General features: G+C 42.2%; 1 protein-coding gene across 2 annotated transcripts in view; it reads left to right on the top strand.

Annotated features, from left to right (window-relative positions):
- The window catches only part of ARHGAP35 (Rho GTPase activating protein 35), a 109,022-nt gene that overhangs the window by 73,184 nt on the left and 10,807 nt on the right, over positions 1-25,031 (top strand). For both annotated transcript variants that reach the window (XM_073321926.2, XM_073321927.2), the window contains exons 4-5: positions 20,817-20,894; positions 24,325-24,456. In XM_073321926.2, coding sequence (XP_073178027.1) covers positions 20,817-20,894; positions 24,325-24,456 — 210 coding nt within the window. The remainder of the gene's footprint in view (positions 1-20,816; positions 20,895-24,324; positions 24,457-25,031) is intronic.

The raw sequence follows: 25,031 nt of genomic DNA, 5'->3' as shown, positions 1-25,031 counted from the left end.
GCCGAATGTTATGTTGATGGCAGAAAGAAATGGAGTACTTGTGGCACCTTAGAGACAAACCAATTTATTTGAGCATAAGCTTTCGTGAGCTACAGCTCGCTTCATCGGATGCAAGGATGCATCCGATGCAGCGAGCTGTAGCTCACGAAAGCTTATGCTCAAATAAATTGGTTTGTCTCTAAGGTGCCACAAGTACTCCATTTCTTTTTGCAAATACAGACTAACACAGCTGTTACTCTGAAACCTGTCGTTGATGGCAGAGCTTCTCTTACCAACATAGCTGATGCTGCTTACAGGGATGGTTTTTTATGCCAACAGGAGAGCTCTCTCCCATCCGCATAGTGTCTTCACTGCAGCACTGTAAGTCTAGACATGCCCTAAGTGTTACAGTGGTGCAGCTGTGCTGCTGAAGCGTTGTAAGTGAAGACAAGCCCTTAGACAAATTAGATGTCTTCAGGTTGGCACCTTACAATACTTAAGGAACTGGCTGAAGAGATCTCTGAGGCATTAGTGATTATCTTTTGAGAACTCATAGAGGACAGGAGAGATCGCGGAGGACTGGAAAAGGGCAAATATAATACTTACCTATAAAAAAGGGGAATAAGGACAACCCACAGAATTATAGGCCAATCAACTTAATTTTGGTACTTGGAAAGAAATGGAAGTAAATAATCAAGCAATCAATTTGTAAGCACCTAGAAGATAGTAAGGAGATAAGTAACAATCAACATGGATTTGTCAAGAACAAATCAAGTCAAACTAACCCAGTGGTCCCCAAAACTGGGACGTGCTTCCGTACAGAGGAATGTCCGGAGGGGTACAGCGGGGCCTGGGCCAGCCCCCATGAGGGGGCATCACCCAACTCTACTTTGGCCCTGGCCCCAGTTGTGGCTGTGGCCTGGCTCTTGCTTTTCCCCTCCAGTCCGTCCTCCACTCCGCTTGGGGGTCGGGGCGGGGGGTGACTGGGGGAGGAGGCGCGGACACATTCTATTACTGGTAAGGGAGGCGTGAGAGGAAAAGTTTGAGGACCACTGAACTAACCTAACATCCTCCTTTGACAGGGTAACAAGCCTTGTGAATGGGGGGAAGTAGCAGCACCTAGAGGCTACAATTGAGATTGGAACCCCATAATATATATTCGTACTTTGCCAGGCACAGTGGGATCCAGCCTGGTACTGGTCTTTAGGTGTACTCACAATGTAAATAACAATTGTGGCAGGTGTTGTACATATACATCGTAAGAGATGATCCACCATTAGTAATCTTTATCCTTCCTTAATGTGTACAAAAGAAAAGATAGTTTTGGGTATTGGCAAGTTAAAAAATTTGATGCCTCTGTATCTTGTATTGTGCCAAAGATGACCAGGATGTTCAGACAGTCTTTCATGCTGCCAGCATTGGCAATTCTTGAAGAAGCCATTTTCTGAAATTTTCCTGTAATTGCCAAAATCTTATAAACATAAAATGGCTGTCAGGTTTTGGAATAATAGAACTGAATTTGGAATCATAGAGCTGTGACCTGATGATAAGGTAACAGAAACCAAAAGACCAAACTGTGTGTGCACTAAGACAGGCAGATAACTTTATACATCTGTCTTCAAATTTCAGGATTACGTAATCCGGTTGGGTCTCTTAAAACAGGACCAAATTCATCCTTTGGTAACTCCATTTATTTTAGTGGAGTTACAGTAGGAATGAATTTAGTCTGTAGTCTCTGTTCACAGCAATGTCTTTTCTATGGGTGTACGGAATTCTGGGATGAATAACAGAAGAAATGGTAGGAGGGCTCACAGTTGTGTTGTCACTAGCCAGATTACACGTTTTTGATATGATGACCATGTCTTGGCAACATTGTACTGCCTATGATTGCTCAGTCTGTGCTAGAATTCAGCAGAAACTTATTAACAGAATCCTAAAGTACTACTTCACACTCTTCCAATTCAGACCTGTTTGAGATTGCTACTCAGAGAGAATACAGTAACTTTCATGCCATAGTCTCAATTTCTTTGCAATGTTTAATCTAATTTTTAGTGGTCACCATTGTTTAGAGATCAAAGTGTATTAGAAGGCGGCCATTTTTTTAGTTTAGAGAAAATTGGTCTTGTGGTAAAGCCACTTGATTGGGACTTGGCAGACCTGTGTTCAGTATGAGGGCTTGGCTACGCTTGCTCGTTATACCGCAATAAAGCCGCCCAGAGCGCTGTACCTCACTCCTCGTCCATACTGGCAAGGCACATAGAGTGCTCTGACTCCCTGGCTAGAGCGCTGCTGGTACTCCACCTCCCCGAGAGGGATAACATTTGCTGCTGCGTATTGGATGAGAGGCTGCAGCGTCAGTGTGAACGAGAAGTTACATTAACAGAGCTTTGAATGACCTCCGGAAACGTCCCATAATCCCCTTAAATCAGGTGGCCTCTCTTCTCATTGTTGTGAAATGGGCAGGAATGCGGAAGTGACCTTTCAAAGCTCTGTTTCAGACAGCAGGCTGCTTATCTGGTCCGAGAAAAAACAAGTGTGGGGCTGGGGGAAAGGTCTGAATTTACAAGACAGCACGCTGACACACTCTCAGCACCCCAAAAACCCACTCTCTCTCTCCCCCCCACATATACACACAACACACTCCACCCCACCTTCTCCCCATTTGAAAAGCATGTTGCAGCCACTTGAACGCTGGGATAGCTGCCCATAATGCACCGCTCCTAATGCAGCTGCAAGTGCCGCAAATATGGCCATGCCACTGCGCTGTCAACTGTCAGTGTCTACAGATTGCAGCGCTTTCCCTACTGCGCTGTACGAAAGCTGGTTTAACCCAAAGTGCTCTATATCTGCAAGTGTAGCCATATCCTGAAACTGTACCAGACTTCCTGTGTGATCTGAAGAAAATCATTTAACCTCTCTGGGGTCAGTTCCCAATTTGTAAAATGAGGATAATAGCTCCTTTGTTTGTAAGCTCTTGGGGGCAGGGACTTCCTCGTACTTTGTCTGTACAGCACTCATCACAACACGCCCTTGGTCTCAGCTGGGGCCTCTAAGGTGATACCATAATACAAATAAATAAAATTTAGGATAGTTTCACTCTGGCAGTTTGCCTTTTAATAGATCATGTATAAGTGATTGAATTAGCAAGACTTGTATAAACTGTTGTTGCATTTTTCTAATGGTGGTGAAAAAAGGGGTATTAAAATACATAGTTCCTTTCAGTATTCTGCATTTTAATGAGCTTATTCATGTTGGTGCCTCTTTTGAGTGATTTTGATAGTTCTAGATTTGTCAGTAGGTCTTTCCTCCATCTTCCAAATATCAGCAAAAGCTTTTTTATTCAGAGAGATGCTCATCCTTTTTCCAACCTTTGAGTACTTCATGCTAACTCTACCTCTTTCTTTACAAGACAATGTTCTACAGTAGTGGCGAAACAAAACTGTCTTACAATAGTAGTATTGCAGCATTAAGAGTATTTTTATACAGTATGTTCCAAAAATGCATTAGTAATATGGATAAATCGATAGATTTGCTATTGGCCATTCTAGATAAGCCAGGTATGTTTAACTAGTGATGAAGCATGGCTAACGGATTTCCAGTGGACACTGTGTCCTACTACAGTAGCCCTTTTTGATAAGTGTGCCTGGCGTTCAAAGGCCAGAGAGAGAGAGCTTGGTTAGGAAAAGCCAAGCATGAGAGCTCTCTCAAAAACACTGAAATATAATTTGAGATAAAACATGGAATTAAGGTGAGTTGAAAAACGTCAGTCGCGTTGACATAACATGTAGCTCTTTTTCTGTGGTTTTAAGGTATGGTTTAAATGATACTTTGAGATGTGCTCAGGTGTAATTAAGAAAAGATCAAATTAGCCTTAATATAATACTAGGAAAAATTCCTAATAGTGAGATCTATTAATTTGTGGAATATTCTCCCATGAGAAATGATCGATGTCCCATCGCTTGTGGAAACCTTTAGACAGGAGCAATCCTGCTTTGGTCTCAGAGCATTGCACTGTATGCAACTATGAAGTCCTTGATGTGGTAAGCCACTTTCTATGGAGACCAGTATTTGGAATAGATCAGAGGGTCTCAAACTGTGGTCTGCAGACCACCAGTGGTCCACAAGCTCCATTCAGGTGGTCCGCAGATAGTTCCCTCTTGGGTGTATGCCTGGGCGGCCACACACGAGAGAATGAAGGGCCACCCACCTAATTAGTGGAGCAGCGCAGGCGTGGCTCCACTAATTAGGTGCCTGGCCCCTGGAGGAGACGCACATGTAAGGTGAGGTGGTAGCCTTGGGGGGGAATATGGGGTAGGTGGGAGGGGGCAGTGGGGTGAGAAGAGAGGGTGGGGGGAGTTTGGAACGTGCAGGGCTGCAGTGGCCAGAGAAAGAGGCAAAGTTCCCCAGTTCCAGGGCTGCAGCTGCCGGGGAGAGACGGCCCTCTTTCCCAGCCCCAGCTCTGTGGCTGCCGCGGCAGGGGAGGGAGGGTACATCCGTTGCATTAGAAAGGTAAGACTACTGATATTCAAATATGAGTTGTATGCTTTTATTTGTAGAACAAAAAAATGTTGTTTTTTTTATATAGCACTTTTATCCAAAGCACTTTACAATAGTTAGCTAATGGTACAAACAACATTTGGAAAGATCATGAAGTGGTCCGTTGAGACCCTCAGCAATTTTCATGTGATCTGTGAAAAAAAAAGTTTGAGAACCACTGGAATAGATAATTCTTTTGAGTAGATAGATGCAGCTGTGTATTCCACTTAGGCGTGTGTGGAGAATTTTGCCCAGCAGGGGCAGCGTTCCCGCCTCATGGCCATAGCCCTAGTACCTGTTTAGTGTTAGAGTTAGTTAAGTTTTTAAACATTGTTATGTGGAGGGCCAGTTCCTAACAACAGTACGCATGTGCGGTGCTTGCTGTGCTTGGGCAAGGCTGAGAGTGCTGGCGTTTCACTGTCTGGAGTCGACACCTCTCTGAAGAGAGGGAAGAGCCATTCCCCATTGAATGCACTGAGGAAAAGGTCACATAAGACCAGTCAAGACTGTGATAAGCCAGTGTCTATGGAGACCAGTATTTGGAATACATAATACTACAGGTTTCAGAGTAACAGCCGTGTTAGTCTGTATTCGCAAAAAGAAAAGGAGGACTTGTGGCACCTTAGAGACTAACCAATTTATTAGAGCATAAGCTTTCGTGAGCTACAGCTCACATCTGAGGAAGTGAGCTGTAGCTCACGAAAGCTTATGCTCTAATAAATTGGTTAGTCTCTAAGGTGCCACAAGTACTCCTTTTCTTTTTGCATAATACTACAGTAGAACCTCAAAGATACGAACACCAGAGTTACAGACTGGGCAACCAGACATCATGTGAAACCGGGAGTAACCAATCAGGCAGAAGCAGAAGTTTTTGTTTTGTTTTGTTTTTAAAGCAAGTACTGTACTATGCCTGTATTGCATCTTAAAGATAGGCACATCTGGGCTGCCCGTGCCCACCCTACCCCCAGCCCCACTCACAGAGCAGCCACTTACAGCAAGACACTGGGGCTGAGCCAGCAGAGCAGGAGCAGCACTGGGGTCTGTGCAGCTTTCACCCCTCCAGCCCCCAACTGGGAAGAGGACTCACTGTTCTCCCCCCCACCCTGGCCAGGAGGGCAGGGCTGGGGCAAGGATATTTTGCGCCCTAGGCGAATCTTCCACCTTGCACACACACACCCGCCTCCTCCCCCCACACTCCACAAGCTCTGAAAACTAGTAAACTTACCCATTCTGACAGGCTGTTTATAATGCTAACGGTTGTTGTAATGTTTCTTTTTTACCTTTAAGGCGTTTCAGTTGTTTGCCATTGCCTCTGATGGTGTCCCATTCAAAGTCTTACTATTGTGCAAAGCTAAACAATTGAGCCTTGCATTGCATCGCCAGTCAGGTTAGGCAGGGTGACAAATCCCCCTTGCCCCAAAGGGCCATTATCCTCTGGTGACTAATTTCTACTCCAAGTCTGTAAAGCAGACTTTTAAGGTAAATACATTATTCCTTCACTATTACCCATGCACACATCTCACAAAGATTCTCACTCTTAACAAGTTACCAGCCTTGTGTATATCCCTTCCACGTTCCTCTTTGTGAGTAAGTGCCCTGTAAGACATGCCCTGTAAGACAAGATGCAGTGAGTTTGTCAGGCCTGTGGTGTTTGTGAAGATCAGGGGGCCCTTTGCCAAGGGGTACTGGTGTCACAGTGAGCTTGGGGTGGCTGACAGTATGGGGCAGGGCACTGAGGCTGGTGGGGCAGGTAACACTCACTGGGCTGGGGGACAGGCGGTGCCAGGATGGGGCAGGGGCAGGTACCTGTCAGTCTCCAGCACTTGGGCTGCGCCAGGGCCAGCAACCACTTCACCTCGAAGTCTCCCCTGCTCTGATACTTGTTAATGAAATGTTGTTAATGTGTTAAACTTTGGTTCATTAGTGCCGCTGCTTGTGTCTGAATGAGAACATTGCAGAGATCAACTTCCTTGAGTCAGGAAGGGTCTTGCAGCATACACTTGCATCTCTCGTGGTTTGTTGTGGAGACAGAATAGCAGTTAGCCCTCTCTTTCAGAGGGTGAATATAGAGTGTTGTAGAGAAAGGGCGAAGAGTACTGATGAGGAAATAAAATCTTTATGGGCATTCTAACAAGTTCACACGTTAGGATTCAGTGTCTTTCACATACTTGGCAGACTGTTTACTCCCAGCTGCTTTTACACTTCATCACTCAGGGCTTGTCTTCACTTGAAACACAACAGTGGCACAGCTACATTACTATAGCACTTCAGTGTAGACCACCAGTGTAGACAACCACGCACCCCCCTACTGGAGCCCAGAGGCGCCCCCCCCCCAGCACGGTCGCCTGCCCCAGGCTAGTGCGCCAGGAGGCCGGGCAGCATGGCCCCAGCCTTTCCAATACTGGAGCACCGGGAGGCCAAGTGGCGACCACACAGGAGGAGCTGCAGAGGAGTTCTGGTGGTGAAACATGGGCAGGGCCATGCCTGGCTATTTTGGGAGGCACAGCCTCCCCTAGCCTATGATATCCGCCGCCTGTGCTACCTGTATGCCAACGGGAGGGGTTCTTCTGTTGGCATAGATAATCCACTTCCCTTGCAGGTGGTAGCTAGTCAACAGAAGAATTCTTCTGTTGACTTACCGCTGTCTACCCAATGACTGGCTTAACGATCTTGCTGATTTTTCACACCCCAGAGCAATGTAGCTGGGTCAGCCTAATTGTTTATTGTAGACTAGGCCTTATTCTCTTTTATTACTTTGATATCTGTATCTGTTGATTTAAATACTTTAATTCTTGAATCAACAGACCCATAACAAATGGTGTTGAAATAGTAGAGATGATATAGTCCAAGAAAAATGTTCTATACCAGGAAAAAGTGCAGAGCAGAAATACTCAGGACGACAGCATGCAGATCTGGTTTATCTAGGGTATGCTTATGGCTTATCTATACTTGGAAGCTTACCAAAATAGCTATTCTGGAATGTTTATTCCAGAATAGCTATTTCAGTAAATTTTGTAAGTGTAGACAAGTTCGGTGCTATAGAAATGGATGCTGTGATAGAAAGAGATTTGGTAATGTAAGTATTTTAAAAATGTCTGAAGATGTACATTTCCATACTGACTGCGGAGATCACTGAAACTGTTTCTGGTTTGGATCAGGACGTGTTCAGAAACTCCCCAGCATATATTATCTGTAATGGGAGGCACAGAAAGAACCAACCAGATGTCAAATCCATATGATGCCACAGACATGGTGTGATGTTTGCACCTCTCCTCTTCCAAACCTAGCGATTTATGACACAGCTGGCTGTGTACACAATGCCTTTTCTAATTTATAGAGTGACAGCATCTGGTTGCCTGGCTGGCAGTCATCAAGATTGTCATAACAGACTGGGTAGATATCGCAAGTCCATGCTTCAGTGAAAGAAGGCGGCATATTGCCAGAAGTTGACACGCTTACGCTTTAGAGAGATCTTTGCTGCCAAAGAGAAATACCCAGTAAAAATGCAGGGTTAGAGTCTCCTGAGCTGTCTGTCTGACACCTTTCTCTAGCACTAAGTCCACTCAGAATTTAGAGGAGAAATATGGATTGTGTGCAGAATTTCTGCCTGTGTAAAGGGCGAGGGGTGAAAATCCTTTAAATAAGGACGCTGGCAAACTTATTTGATGCAGCCAGTTCTAAAGCACCGATTAATGTAAATAAAAATGACAAAAGGTAATGGATGGTGAGGAGAATAAATCTGGCCTGCTCCGGATGACTCTTTGGAGGGTGATTTAATACCAGAGCAGAATATTTTCTTGTCAGCTCCTGATATTCTATATTTAAAACCACTTTGTTAATAAAAGTTGATTGGGATAGGTCATGTAAACTTAAAAAATATAATGTAGGGCGCATTCTTGTTTTGTGTGTTGTGGCTTATATATAGAATGTGTATAAATATGGGCAGATAGTCATAACGGTTTAAAAAAGAAACCGCAGATTTTCACGGAAAATACTGGAGTTAAAATTGAGAAAGTATGAGTAGCTTACAGGAAAAATATAAGTATTCCCTTTGTTCTTCTCTTAGGCGTCCAATTCAGACCAGGTGTAACTCCATTGATTCTCATGACCTGTTACCCAAGGACTGAATTTAGCCCTGTATTTCTAAAACTCTGGTCTTTTCTAGAGTTTCATCTGTACTGTATTGAGTTTATTCCTTGTTCTGTTTGTCTTGTGGGTGAGACCCATTTTTCTTTCTGAATATTGTATTTTCATAGAATATCAGGGTTGTAAGGGACCTCAGGAGGTCATCTAGTCCAACCCCCTGCTCAAAGCAGGACCAATCCCCAACTAAATCATCCCAGCCAGGGCTTTGTCAAGCCTGACCTTAAAAACCTCTAAGGAAGGAGATTCCACCACCTCCCTAGGTAATGCATTCCAGTGTTTCACCACCCTCCTAGTGAAAAAGTGTTTCCTAATATCCAACCTAAACCCTCCCCCACTGCAACTTGAGACCATTACTCCTTGTTCTGTCATCTGCTACCACTGAGAACAGTCTAGATCCATCCTCTTTGGAATCCCCTTTCAGATAGTTGAAAGCAGCTATCAAATCCCCCCTCATTCTTCTCTTCCACAGACTAAACAATCCCAGTTCCCTCAGCCTCTCCTCATAAATCATGTGTTCCAGTCCCCTAATCATTTTTGTTGCCCTCTGTTGGATGCTTTCCAGTTTTTCCTCATCCTTGTAGTGTGGGGCCCAAAACTGGACACAGTACTCCAGATGAGGCCTCGCCAATAGAGGGGAAAGATCACGTCCCTCGATCTGCTGGCAATGCCCCTACTTATACATCCCAAAATGCCATTGGCCTTCTTGGCAACAAGGGCACACTGTTGACTTATATCCAGCTTCTCGTCCACTGTAACCCCTAGGTCCTTTTCTGCAGAACTGCTGCCTAGCCATTCGGTCCCTAGTCTGTAGCGGTGCATGGGATTCTTCCGTCGTAATGGCAAAGAGGCTGACTGTGCGTTCATTTGGTGACCCCTAGTTCTTGTGTTATGGAAGGAGTAAACAACACTTCCTTATTTATTTTCTCCACACCTGTCATGGTTTTATAGACCTCAATCATATCCCTCTTAGTCATTTATTTTCCAGGCTGAAAAGTCCCAGTCTTATTGATCTCTCCTGACCCTATTAACCTCTCCTTCAGACAACGGATAGTTACTTCAGGAGACTTAGTCAACACACAATCTAGACAATTTCAGCAAATGAGTTTCAGGTGGTCCACCATGTTCTGAACCCTGTACCAATTTTATTTTATGGTTTTGTAATCACAGTTCCTGTTTAATTAAAAAAAAAAAAAAAAAAGCTTCCTGGTTGTTGTGTAATGGAACCATACAAACATGGGAAACAGTGGAAAACACTGTTCAAATTGCTATCAAATACATTAAGTTTATTTAAAATCATAGAGAAATATGTTTTTAGAAATGAGATGAATGCTTGTGTGAAATTTGTATGAATGCTATTAGTTTGTAGTAATAGGAGGCTTAAAATCATGGAAGTTTTATTTTTTTTAAAGCAGATTATAAAAATATTTTTAAAACTAAAAGGAAATATTGCTTTCACACTTTATATCCTAGAGATTTTGAATGTGAGTTTATAATTTAAAGAAGAGCTCTGTGTAAACCCAAAACTTCTCTCTCAGCAACTGAAGTTGGTCCAATAAAAGATATTACCTCACCCACCTTGTCTCTCTAATATGCTGGGACTGACATGGCTAGGACAACACTGCTTATGAAAAAAACCAGCTGATTGCTAATGCACAGAACTAGATATCTACAAATAGCTAGATCTTAATTCAGGTGACTTGCATTTTCAGAATAAGTCTTTTAATGTTTTGTAAAACCAAAATTTCAGAAAAGAAACTAAATGTAGAATATGGTGGTGAAGTTACAGGTTTGGATCTAACCGCGAAAACAGGGAAATCCCTTGAGACACAAGCTTTAGTGTTTATGGTGATTACAACTTGCCTGGCAGGAAAGAATGAGGAGTGTGTGATTCCTCAAGTGATTGCCTGTATGGATTCCACTCTTGGTGTGCTGGAGCCTAAGACTGGATTGTTTTGGCCAGTAGTGTCTGTGCCAGTGGCCTTGATGACCTCATGCCCCACCACCCGAGGACATAAACTATGGAGAAAGTCCTTGTTTCCTTTTTACCGTTCTTGAAAGAATCCCTGCGGTATCTGCCTGCTTCTCTGCACTCTGTGCTGGTGTTAGTTATTGGTATTGTTAATTAGGTAGTCTTAGTCTCTCTGCCCTTTGGCACAAAAAATCTTTAGTTAGTTTACAGTCTAAACTCCCTGTCCCTCCCATGACCCCCACCATAGGGGCTCTAGCAGTGCAAAAGTGAAATCCCTAGAGTTCAAACCCTGCACCTCATATGAAGCTGCAGTTATGCTTAATGTCAAGCGCTGCAGGTGCCTTTTTGTTCAGAAATATGACCTCTCCTAAGCAACGTTCTGTATGTCACTGCTTTTCTAAGTGGACTCAAAGCTAGAGGTTCATCTAAAATTTTTCCTCATGAAGCGCTCTTTGCTCTATCACAGGAACAAGAGGAATTTAAAGTGACTACTGAGGGACAGATAATAGCCCACGTTTCCCTACATATGGCACTGGATGCATTGGACACAGCGGCGTGTATTATGGCCACATCTGTGGAAGAACATCCTCCTAGCTCCAGTCCTCTCGGATTCCCAGGGAAGTCCAAACCACAGCTGAGGACCTTCCCATTAAGGCTAATGAACTTAATTCCAAAATGGATCAGGTTCTCCATTTGCTGAAGGTACTTCAAGAAAACTTTGCATTCTTTGGGACTGTGCAATCCAGCCCCAAGAAGAAAGCAACTAAGACCACAGTGTTCCTTCTGCCTGTTGCTATCGTCAGCCTCAGAAGACTTTGGAGCCACTGAGAGAGGAGCAGACTTTCTTCCAACAGTAACTCTTCTGCCTCTTCACAGTCTGCATCTTCTGCCAGGCAGCCAAAACTGGCAGGTTTGATGCTAGTGTCAAAGCCTGACAGAACCTCTTGAGGATCTCTTCCTTTCCACCCCTCTTTGGCTTTTTATTTTTGGGAAGCCTGGCCTCGGATCACTTCAGACCAGTGCGTCTTGGAAATTGTCAACAAGGAGTATGCTATCCACTTCCAGTCCCTTCCTACCCTCCTTCCCTGTCCCCTTAGAGGGATCTCATAAGATACTGTTGAAAGAAATAGACTTCTGTCTACAATTTGGATCTCTAGAGAAGGAGGTGCTGTTAGAGTGCAGGAGCAGCAGGGGGTTTTTTACCCATTATTTTCTCATCCCAAAGAAGAAAGGGAGTTGTTGGCATCCCATTCTGGACTTTCAACATCTTGGCAAATTCATCCATCGTTTCAAGTTCAGGATGGTGACTTTGGTCTCCGTAATTCTTTTGGTAGACCCTCAAAACTGGTTCACGGCTCTTGACCTTCAGCATGCCGATTTTCATACGTCCATTCATCAACTCACAGGAAATGCTTCAGATTCTTGATCGGAACATCTCACTGCTGGTACAGGATCCTACCCACTTTGGTCTTTCCACAGCATTGAGGATATTTCACCAAGTGTTTGGCGGTTATGGCAGCTTGTCTAAGGAAGCGTCAGAACCAGGTCTGTCCATGTCTCAACTTCTGGCTGATCTGAGGATGGTCACGCTAGCAGTTGACCAACTTGATTCACATGACTGTAAGGCTCTTCAGTGCACTGGGTCTCAAAGTCAACATTGAAAAATACATTTATTTCAACTGAAAACATAGAGTTTTATAGGACCTGAGTTAGATTCCATGTCAGTACAAGTTTACCTTCCATAAGAGAGATTCCAAAGTATAACGAACCTCATCAACCAACTTCAGTCTCTCACAGAAATCATAAGAGCATACCTTAGACTTCTGGATGAAAGGCCTCAAGCACCTGTGTGAAGCAGTTTGCGAGGCTTCACCTACATTCCTTACAAACAGGTTTCAGAGTAACAGCCGTGTTTGTCAGTATTCGCAAAAAGAAAAGGAGTACTTGTGGCACCTTAGAGACTAACCAATTTATTTGAGCATGAGCTTTCGTGAGCTACAGCTCACTTCATCGGATGCATGCTGTGGAAAGTGTAGAAGATCTTTGTATATACACACAAAGCATGAAAAAATACCTCCTCCCACCCCACTCTCCTGCTGGTAATAAGGTTATAAGTGGGGTGGGAGGAGGTATTTTTTCATGCTTTGTGTGTATATAAAAAGATCTTCTACACTTTCCACAGCATGCATCCGATGAAGTGAGCTGTAGCTCACGAAAGCTTATGCTCAAATAAATTGGTTAGTCTCTAAGGTGCCACAAGTACTCCATTCCTTACAAAGGTGGTTAAAATCAGCATATCTATCCAGAAGGCACCACACACCACATGGATATATGATGGTCACAGTCCTGCAAGAAGTCTCTCCTTGCTAAACTGGTGAAAATGCCCTCTTCAGGTGTGCAAGGGAGTACCCTTCTCTGCAGTTCTTCCAACCAAGACACTGGTGACTGATGCCTCCACTGAGGAATAGGGGTCCCAACCTGAGCTCCTTCAAATGCGGGGGATGTGATCCTTCAGGAAGCTAGTCTGCACGTAAATGTCCTGGAACTCGGAGCCATTCATTTGGTATGCAAAGCATTTCTACCTTTCCTCCAGGGATCCCCATGCAACACCACAGCTGTACATTATGTCTACAGGCAGGGAGTAGCCAGATCACCAGCTCTCTGTCAGGAGACCATTCAGCTCTGTACTTGGAGTATTTATCATGCTGAAGGCCCTGCGTCTTCCAGGTTTTCAGACTTACTAACAGGTTATGTCAGCAGACAATTCCCAGACAACTGTAAGCGGTTGCATAAGGATCCAGTGTTGCAGACCATCTTGGTTGTTTGGGCCTTCTCCATCCTTCGAGTGAGGGATGTGAGGATGTCTAGAGCACAGGTTTGTCCCAACAGACTCTGTTGACTAAAACATCTGATCGTGTGCGAGTGGGGTGCACAAACACCCAGAGTTGACAATGCATGTTGAAGAACTGTAGTTACTGTGAGGTAAGTAATAGTTCTTTTATCTTTATAGTGTGTTTACTGCTTTTTGGTGAATTTGAAACCCAGAAATTGTCAACCACTGAAGCTGCTCTAGCAATCTGTTTCTAATTGCTCACAGGCCCTAGTTGGGTTTTCCGACCAGTCCAGTGTCATCGTAGCTCATTCTTTTTAGTTCTGAAAATCACTCACCAAGTGCATTTTGTGTTTTGTTCTCATTTATATTGTTTTGTGCTGCTATATTTTTCAGAACTAATTTAACTTGAATTTTCTTTGATTTTTCTCTCCAAGGCTGGATTAAGGGCTCTAGAGACCCTAAATGTCATGAACCTTGCCCTGATGCTATCCTACATATGTAGTATGTTTTTCTCCCTTAAATTGTATTATGTATATAATTATCCTCTGTTTTTGTGCTCTTTTTCCTGACTCTACAAACACATCTGTACTAGTGCTTCTTGCGTGGTGGTACTCAGAACACTGACTTCGCTATAATTTTTCTAGTCGCTAACTAATATGCCTAATGCCTTGTTTTTTCTTTGAGTGATGATCTGGAGAAGATGATTCTGTCACAGGGGTACATTTCAGATATAGGGGTACATTTCAGTAAAGGCCTATAGTGAAGCCTTCCCAGATTGAGAAACCAGATTTATTTCTAGTTACCTGGATTATTAAAGTTTTCTTTCATATTTAACGTGTCCTGCTAAAAAACCTAGATGGTCATGGAATATTATCACCATGGATGTCACAAAATTTATGGAGGTCTCCAGTGAGTCATTTGATTCTTGGTAGCTAGTGTATTGTATGTGAATCTTATTTTCTGGTTGTAGAAATGTCAGCTGGAAGAATTAAGTGCTTTAGAGGAGCAAGGTATATTTGCATATTTATCCAAAATTCTTTTGTGAAACAGATTAAGGTTCTACCTTAATTAACTTTTCCCACTGCTTGATTCTAAGATTTGGCTCATGTAATAAAAGATCTTTTATCGAGAATGGACAAATCTCTTTGGAAAGCCCAACCAGCTTTTTTCTTTGGAATTCATTAGCTGGTTGGGCTTCTGGTTAAGGACTACGTTGAAAATAACGGCTGTCTTTCTTTTCTTGTTCTTGCTGGTGGGAATGCCACTTACGCAATGTTAAAGTCCTTTCTACTGGAAGGCTCTCAGCAGCCAGTCTGTGGTAGGTGTAACCACACAAGATATCCCATTGTAGCCACATTGGGCTCATTATATATCTTTGTCGTCAGATGTTACTGATGAGAATCTGACAGCAAGAGTGAGAAACCCAGCTGTTCCTACTTCTTAGTATTTCAGGATGTTGGTCATTTTGTATTCTCACCTTACTTCCATTATCTGTGCACTTTCTTACAGCTATTGACAATAACTAATGGGGAGCAAGCATATAAGTGAGGTTATACATGAATTGTGCTGTTGAAAACACTACAGCACAGATCTTTTAATCTTGTCACTCACTGCCCTGACTAGATTTTAACCTGTGAAAGTCATGTTGCCACTTACATGAATTACCAGAGGTCACCAGTTGGTGCTGCTGGAGCATACCTTCGGCATTGTTAGGAGCAGTAAGGTGGGTGACCCAGAGATCGTCTGATTGCTGAGAAGAAGGCAAGCGCAGAAGGCAGGTAGCATTAGAAACCTTTGATGAATTTGGACCCTGTAATGATCATGTTGGTTATAGTACTGTTGTTCTACCCTTTCTGGTGATCTCCCTTAAAAAAGCTTTACCTTTTTATCATAGAAACCCCATGCTGGATTTATATCTCCATTATTCAGATACCCATTCATTCTGTGTGTTTCATTTAAAAATGAATGGCTTGATCCTCTCCTCATGCAGTGGGTACATACATATCTTGGGAAATCTATTGCCTTTGTATGTAGGCAGGTTCTTTTGATTCTTCACAGAATTCATGTCCATATGTCTGAGAATAAATCTTACTGCTTTTTTGCATATTTAGATTCCAGTAATTCTGTCAAATGCAAGCCCTGTCTTACACTGCTGTAGTGTAGCTGCTCAGGGGATTTGCATGTATATGTCAGTACACTGGTGCAAAAATCCCTCACACAGACAAGTCCTCGGTGGTGGTGTTCCCCAAGATTATGCATTCCTGAAGGTTGCATGCGGGTCTCACCCTACAGAGATCTGCACGTGCCCATTTCCAGTACGTCTGGTCAAGAGTGCCCTCTGTACAGTACACACCATACCTAAGAGTCTTGCAATCGTGACATGGAGAAGAGTTAGAGAAATTTTGTAGCCTGAGACCATGTTTTCCCTTACTGCACAAGACTGAAATACTAAAGTAGCATGGGTAGTAAGCAGAAATTCAGTGAATGATGCTGCTCCCACATACAGTTCTTCTGTAGTTATTTCTCTGTAGTTTATTTAACTCCATATTGAATAAACTGTGGATTTCCTTAGTATTGTCTCTCCAGTTCAGCCCTATCTACACATATGTTTGCAAGATTGGGGACCCTAGTGGGAAGGAAAGGAATAGTTTGGAGTTTTAACGCTACAGTAGGGCACAAGAAAAATCTGGGTTTTAGTCTCGGCTGTGCCACAGACGTTCTCTGTGACATCGGGCAGGTCATTTAATCTCTCTCTACCTTAGTTCCTTATCTGTAAAATAATGATCCTCCCCATCTCTGAGGTATTGTTAGAATAAATTGTGAAGTTTACTTGGGTATTTCAGTGATGAGCAACATTATTATTATTATTATTATTATTTGTATTATCGTAGCATCTATGAACTCCAATTATGGACCAGGATTCCATTGTGCTAGGCACTGTACGAACACAAAACAAAAAAGATGGTCCCTGTCACAGGGAGAAACATATAAATAAACTATTGTAGGCAGACTGCTAGAATTGTCACTGATTTAAGCATTGCGTTGACTAGCCCTGCTCTGGCAGGTGTTACTTAACATAATGCTTAAAACACTGCTTGCAGCCAGTGGCCCTTCTGTGCTAGGGCTCCCAACATTGCCAAAACTCATGGAGTTGCACCCATGTTACCAATGATGTAGACAGGGCTTTGTTTTTTAAAGTCAAGTTACTCCTTGCAGCTTCTTCCTAGGTTTTGTTTCTGCTTATATGAAATTAGTGGTTGATATTAATCTGTTCAGTTCAGGTCAAATGATGTTTAGCCTGTCTTGATGCTACAGCTTTGTAATGTCTGTGTGGCTGGTGTAAAACAGGATTTCATAAAATAAACATGGAAGTGGATTGCAGGAAATATTAAGTCAGTTATTAAATACTGATGAGACATGGTGAATGAGGTCATATCTTTTATTTGACCAACTTCTTTTGGTGAGAGAGAAGCTTTTGAACTTACCCAGAGCTTTTCTTCAGGTCTGGGAGACGTACTCAGTGCCATATCGAAGTACAGGTGGAACAGATTGTTTAGCATAAGCCGTAAATCCAATGTCTCTCGAGTCCACGGTTTTTCGTATCTAGCAAAGTTATGAATTTAAGCTCCCAAGCTCATCTTTTGCTGGTGTCATGCAGGTTTCCGTTGAGGACTGTGATGTCAGATATAGAGTGATCGCTTTGTCAAAAGTGTTCACCCCAAATGATAGTGTTTTTATCTTCTATTAATTTTTTTGTGAGAGTTCATCAAGAGCATAGTAGCAGTGGAAGTATGGCTACAGATTTTACATGTGCTGTTTTGGCAGGATCTGGTGCTGCTTTAAGTTAGTGGTCCTGGTCTGTGGGGCATTTGCTTCTGATGACGAGCTTGGAGAGCATGGGGGGTTGTTTGAAGACCAGAAGAGTCCTCATCCTCTCAGTCCTTATCCTCAAAGGAAACCCACATAATACCTTCAAAAGATGGTCCTGTGAGCTTAAATTCATAACTTGGCTAGATACTAAAAATCATGGACTGATTAGAGACAAAAAGAACAGGAGGACTTGTGGCACTTCACAGACTAACATTTATTTGAGCATAAGCTTTCGTGGGCTACAGCTCACTTCATCGGATGCATAGAATGGGACATGCAGAAAGAAGATTATATCAAATAAATTTGTTAGTCTGTAAGGTGCCACAAGTACTCCTGTTCTTATATATAATATACACACACAGAGAATATGAAAAGGTGGAGTAAGAGGCTAATTAATTAAGATGAGCTATTATCAGCACGAGAAAAAAACTTTTGTAGTGATAATGAAGATGGCCCATTTAGACAGTTGACAAGAAGGAGTGAGGATACTTCACATGGGGAAATAGATTCAATTTGTGTAATGACCCAGCCACTCCCAGTCTCTATTCAAACCCAAGTTAATGGTATCTAGTTTGCATATTAATTCAAGTTCAGCAGTTTCTCATTGGAGTCTGTTTTTTAAGCTTTTCTGTTGCAAAATTGTAGCCCACGTAAGTTTATGCTCAAATAAATTTGTTAGTCTCTAAGGTGCCACAAGTACTCCTGTTCTTTTTGCAGATACAGACTAACACGGCTGCTACTCTGAAACCTGAATAGACACACTGGATTTATTGCTTATTACAACAATCTATAACTTAAACTGCCCCCCCAACACACACACACACACACATACACACACACAGCATTTTTCCCCCTTCTATGGCTGGGAGTTAATGTTCATGGGCCACTTCACCTTGAATGGTGACTTGAAATATGTTAACTACTTATGCTAGACTGTCTGTACCATCTTATATTTAGCTATGACAGTGAGACTGACTCTATACTAGAAGCATGACATCAGCGGAGCTGCAGTGCTGTAGAGCGTCTGGTGAAAACGCTCTATGCCAACGGGAGAGAGCTCTTGCATCGGCATAATAAATCCACCTCCGCAAGAGGTGGTAGTTTTATGTCAGCATGATAGTGCTGTCCATACTGGTGCTTAGGTCGGTGTGACTTATTCACACACCTGAATGACATAAATTATTCTGAAGTAAGTGGGAGTGTAGTGTAGACCTGGCATGGGTGTATTTCCCAGACCTGAAGAAAAGCTCCGTGTAAGCTCGAAAGCTTCTCTCTCTCCAACAGAAGTTGGTCCAATAAATGATATTATCTCACCCGCCTTCTCTCTCTCATTTCCTAGGACCAACACAGCTACACCACTGCCTACATTAAATATTGGTGTTGCTCAGTCATGAAGGGGGATGATTTGAATTTACAAGTTATGTTTGTTTCAAATTATATATGTTGTCAGTATTATGCCTCTCATTTTAAGCTACTGGTAATTAATTTGCCATTTCCTCTTATTAGCGGCTATGGTGGACGATCATTAAGAGAAGGAATTACTCATCTTTCTCTGTGCTGAGTGGTAATGTTATGTCAGAAAAAATTAATTGGGGAACAATTGTGGAGCCATCTGCAGTCTTCGCAGTCCCGTAGTGTCTATTCCCTTTCCGTCTACATGTCTGAGCAACAAGTTTTGGGGTGGGAGGGGAGAAAGAAAGAAATTGCCAGAATGTCTGTGGCTCTGATGTTCCTTTTGTTTCGTGCATTCATTGCTTAGTATTGCTGTAAGGTTTGACAGTACTAGTGTTACTTAAGGCAAGAATGATGCTGGCTTTATGTGAGTTTGGTGTGACAGAAATGATTGAGGTCAGATTTGCTAACAGGAGCTAGGGCACATGTAGACTTTTAATGACCATACTAGGCTTTTAAACAGCTCGTCATATTTTCACTGCTTTCTTTTTCCAGTTTGCACATACCTGCTTTGATTTCTCTGTGGCTCTCCAACTTTATATGACAATGGAACTAGGACTGGGGTCCCTGACTAGACTGCCTCTTTCTTGGGAACATGGTGCTGTAGACGTGATGGTTCACCATGGGCTGGGGGTTGTAACAAAACACGAGAAGCAGAGCACAATAATCTTTGGGAAAGTGCATCTCCTGGGGAACACTTAATGTGAACAATATTTTATAGCACGGCAAAGCCCAGAAACAAATCTTAAGAACTACATTACTGTCAATTTTAAGTCCTCTTTGGACAGTTTGGGTATGTCCATCATTAGTGAGTCAAACTGAGGCTACGTCTACAGTACCGCGGGATCGACACTCCAGTGATCAATGCACCAGGGTCGATTTAGTGGGTCTCGTGAAGACCTGCTAAATCGATGGCAGAGCGCTCTCCAGTCAACCCCTGTACTCCACCAGGAATGAGAGGAGTAAGGTAAGTCAACGGGAGAGTGTCTCCCGTCAACCCAGCATGGTGTAGACCCCACAGTAAGTCTACCTAAGCTACATCGACTTCAGCTGGAGTTGCGTAACTTAGGTCGACTTACTGCGGTAGTGTAGACATAGCCTGAGACAAGTGTAAGCAAGGACCAGAAAAGCAGAGCTTCCGATTAAAGGCAAAGAGATGGGGCTCTGTCTTTTCTTGCTGTATGTGTACATTAAACAGGTACTTGCCTTAATAAGCCCCGTTGTCTAATGGCAAGCTTTTTTGAATTTGAGCTGCAGGGAGACGCATGGTGGCAGCTGCTCCTGTTTTTCTTTCCAAGTGAACAGACACTGATTCTTTTGTGTCTAGCCCTGAATTTTATGGTCTTCTGGGCTGGTCTATTAACCCAGTTTTCTTTTCTGATGAGGTGAGTTGCTTTCTGTGAAATGAGACCCTGATACAGTCCACTTCTTTAGCAATTAAAAGCTTCAAACTGTCCAGTTGATGCCCTGTATATTGAATAAATCCTTTGCACTTCAGATTCAAATACTATTAATGTACTGTGTATCATAAGACAGGTTCTCTGCTTTTATCTCACTGAACGTGGGCTTCTCAGAAAGTATCAATTAAAATGATGGCTAAATTGAGACATTTGTTTTCCCTGCTCATAGATTCATTGCAAGAGTTGCATATCCTTCTAGTTGCATTGCAAAAGTGATCACCCTCGCCCTCTTGTGTCCAATTGCTTCTGTATATGCTGAGGTTACTGCAACAGAACTGAATGAGCTCTGTGTATATAGGCATTTGTCCTTGGGATGGTAGTAAGGAAGGGAGCAATGAAGGGTAGCTTCTTCCTTTAGCCAGATTCCAAATAGCTATGAACATATTGCTCGTTCTAAGGAATAAAAGTCGTGCACCACTTTCCAGTTCTTGTGACATGGGAGTCACTGACTCATTCATTCCCCTCCTTGTAGACAGAGAATTCTGTTCCATCCAGATAACACTTCCACAAAGTTGCACCCTTCTGATTCCAGTCCTTGCACTGACTTTTTGTTTCCTTGTTGTTTCACTAGGATTGAATACTGAAGGCATCTATCGTGTGAGCGGAAACAAATCTGAGATGGAGAGTCTGCAGAGACAGTTTGATCAAGGTAATGTCTGTTCCTATTGCTGTAATTGGGCAAAGGAGTTTTGGCTGTGGCAGTAGCATAGGAAATATATTTTTTTAATTTACTTAGCATCATCTAGTCTAGTCCAAATCAAAATGATTTATTTTTGTGCAATCTGTTTTAATTCCAGGTCCGGGCCTCTGTAATCACCTTTTAAACTATTACTGGCATTTGGACTGAAAGCTGAGAGGTCTGAATATGACCATGAGTTTAATTCAGATTAGATGTAATGGGCACAGCTTTCTTTAATATTTGTTCATTGACTGATTGAGAATTTGCTCTAATTTCTTAAACCTGAGCAATCAGATTGTGATAATCAGCCAAATTATCAGCCAGTGCTGCTGTAACTGTTGTTATGCTGTGTTGATACTCTGTTCTTCCCAAAATATTTAGGCTATGTCTGCTCTGTTGAAATAATCAGGGTCCTGTGTGTGCTGCGCTTCCCCAGCTGTAGAACTTGCCACACAATCCACCCCTTAAAGCAGACTTGTGCTCTAGAATACAAGGGCTAGAGATGGTGTCCCTTGCCCCTGTTTGCCAGAAGCTGGGAACGGGCAAGAGGGGATGGATTACTTGATGATCACCTGTTCTATTCATTCCCTCTGAAGCACCTGGCATTGGCCACTATTGGAAGGCCTTTGTTCTGACCCAGTATGGCCATTCTTATGTTTTTATTTCATTTTTTAAAAAGATGTTTCTAGACCTCGTGGATGTGAAACAAGTGTGAATCAATGCAAGGTTCTATTTTCTGGCTTTGCCCTCTGGCCTTGTCTAGTCTACAGGTAAAAGGTGTATTTTAAATCATGTCTGTTAACATGATATGAAATTCTATTTTATACCCAAAAAGAAAAGGAGTAATTGTGGTATCTTAGAGACTAACCAATTTATTTGAGCATAAGCTTTCGTGAGCTACAGCTCGGATGCTCAAATAAATTGGTTAGTCTCTAAGGTGCCACAAGTCCTCCTTTTCTTTTTGCGAATACAGACTAACACGGCTGCTACTCTGAAACCTATTTTATACCCAGTGTAGAAATAGTTTTAATGCCGTTAACACCCTACAGTTAATTAGGTACCAGCTAACATGGTTTTAAAGGTATTAACTATATCTAGGCTATGTGGTAAGTGATTTCAAACTATGATGATTAATTTAGCTTTAAAAACACTTTTTCATAGGGTACAATCTGGAACTGGAATAACCAATCTGTTTTAATTCACACCCTCATTTATTTTGACTCAAGTCTGTGGGTGCACACTTCTTTTGGATTAATCAAAATAGAACATTCTTAAGCTGAAATAAGTGTGTCCACATGCAGATTTGCACCAAAATAGATGAGGGTGTGAGTTAAAACAGACTGATATTTTGGTTCCAGGTTGTGTAAACAAACCTATAATCTAGACAAGACCTCAGAGGTGTGAGCTGCTCCATTATCTTAATAGGGGTTAACTCTGAAACACAAAGCAAAATAATTTTAAACTACAGTTTCACTGCTTGGGTCTGATAATTTTAGTAGAAACATCCAGCTGTTGTATTTAGCCCACAATCCCAAACTGCCTCCCATGTCTTCCCATATGCCAAAAGCCCCACCTGTTGTTTACCCAACTCCCATCAGTCCCAGACACCTATTGCGATCCAGTTTTGTATTGTCAGTGCACACATTTTCAGCACATTCAAAACTTAAACTGTTGATACAACATAAAATAAATTTATAATCAAAACAATTATCATGGAGACGACCATACTGATTGTTATTTGTGTTCATATTTAACTAAACTTCCATGTTTAAATTTAGATGGGGATGCCAGAGTACCGCACAGACTTTAGGTCCTTGAAAATAACCATTTATTTTTTAATTTTCTCTCTTCTGTTGCTATGTGGAAGACCCACAGATAGCTGGGAAACTAACTTCAGGGGAAACAGTGAAACTGAATAGAAGCAATGTGCTGTCAAATGCACAAAGTAAGCAAAGTGAAAAACACAATGAGAAATATCTTTTCTCTAATCTTTCAATGACAGTAATCATAGGTATTACTTGGAACAGTTGTAGGGGAAAGGTTGTCAGTAATATGAGTTTTAAGTTAGCTATGTCCCTTCAAACAGAGCAAGTCTTTTCTGATGACACAAGTGAGGCGAAAACGTGTTATAACATGTTTGGGTGACAACCGGATTTAACTGCAGTTATTTTTGTAGCGTAGGCAGAATTGATATTCATGACCTTGCAATTCCTGCCTTAGTTTTTAAATTCATGGCATCACAATATGTACCATAATGCTTGAAAATAGGATTTTCTGGCTCTGGGACATCAAAAGCCTGTACATTTGGCAGTTTTTATGGTGTCTTTGTTGCTTCTGGCCTCTGTAGACCATCTTGTCTGATACTTTCCCTTTGCCCTTATCTAAGTCTCTCCCTTTCTTTCCACACTGTTTTGTGAGTGGTTCACTTGTTAGTAATTAATGTATTCACATGAGGTTTTGCCACTCTGTGTAGGAGTTCTTGTTTGACATGTTCCTTCAACAAAGTGTTTAAGAGATTTATTTAGTGCAGATAAATGAAACAACTAATTCCTGTGTACCAGTGTTTAAATTTCCAGTGTTTTTGTAAGTCCTACCGTTTTGTTCTTCCAGGGCCCTTGCTGACCATTGGGATTTTGTTTATTTCCCGGCTGGGGACATTGTCTGAAAAAGCAAATTAGGACTTTAAACATGATAAAGTGTCTTAAAACTGAATAAATGTAGCTCTAGTCATATGAAAAGTTTAGGGATTCAAACGAGCTTTACAATGATGTCTACTATAGGGTGACATGATAGAGCAAAACTCTTATAATCTCACCTTGCATGATTGTTAACATTTTAAAGGTGTCTACAGACATTAACTGCAATGATGTCACATTTGAATTTCTTCATCAGTAGCTGCTTTGGGGGAGGGATCTGTAAGAAGATAGATAAATTAGCAGAAAAGAATTTACAAACTGCAGGTGGCTTTGAAAAATAGGACAAAGCAGGAATATTAGTAATCTCATTAGCCAGATCCAAAAGGTTCATGGCAGGCAGTATTTGCTACTGGGTAGAGTAAAACTGGAAGTCAGGACTCCTTTATCCCTTTTCTGGACCTGTCAAATTAATTGCCCCCTCAGAGCTTCTGTTTAGCTAGCAGTCAAATGAGCGTCTTTGTCTTAAAGGATTGGAGTTTTGCATAACAGCAGGGGATGGTTACTCTGTGTTCTGTGCAAGACGTGTTTTAGCTGTTTGTCACATAGGCCCTCTACATTCAACACTTTCTCTAAGTCTCATTTTTAGTCCGCCAAGTGATTTCTATCTCTTCCCTGTCAGGATCTCATGTATGTCATTTGCTTCACTGCAGCAGCTGCATGTCTTGTGTTCGCTGAGATTTAACTGTTAAATGCTTTCATTGTAGATCACAATCTAGACCTGGCAGAGAAGGACTTTACAGTGAATACTGTGGCTGGTGCCATGAAAAGCTTCTTCTCAGAACTGCCCGATCCCCTGGTACCGTACAATATGCAGATTGAACTGGTGGAGGCCCACAGTGAGTATGCACAAGGCAATGGGTGACACCATTGTTTCAAAGCATAAAGAATCCAAATTCTTCTGTCCATCTGGCATTATAGGAAACTGCTTTCTCCTGTCTGAAATACATCAACATAGTGGCAGAGCACGTAGTGCCGGCAGTGCGTTGGCTTTAATTGCAAATTTTCTAACTTTAATTGACTTAGTCCGTATTGTGTTTTGTCATCATGACAACAGTAATAATTGTCTCCGCTTGTAGAACTTAGAGCAAGAACTGAGCTGAGACATTTGTGGTGCTTTCCTAATCATACTGTTCTATCCTCTGTCTAGAACATCACGTTCTTTAGGACGTGGATTGCGAGACACAAATACAGAACTTGGGCACATCTGGAAATTTGTTTGTTCCAATTATATTGCCCTGGGACGCAATGGGGTCCTGAAGTCAGGATTGTTTGGGCAGGTATAAATCCAAAATTGCAGCCAGTTTCCTTGGACCTCAGCAGGGTGAATCCTTCGTCTCTCAGCTTGCTAAACTGCCTGGAGCTTAGCCCCTGCACAAGTTTTTCCTTCTGTTTTTTATTTCTTTTTCTAGCT

Source organism: Lepidochelys kempii, chromosome 23 (assembly GCF_965140285.1).
Source record: "Lepidochelys kempii isolate rLepKem1 chromosome 23, rLepKem1.hap1, whole genome shotgun sequence".
NCBI lineage: Eukaryota > Metazoa > Chordata > Testudines > Cheloniidae > Lepidochelys > Lepidochelys kempii.
This window is presented reverse-complemented; position numbering and strand designations above follow the sequence as displayed.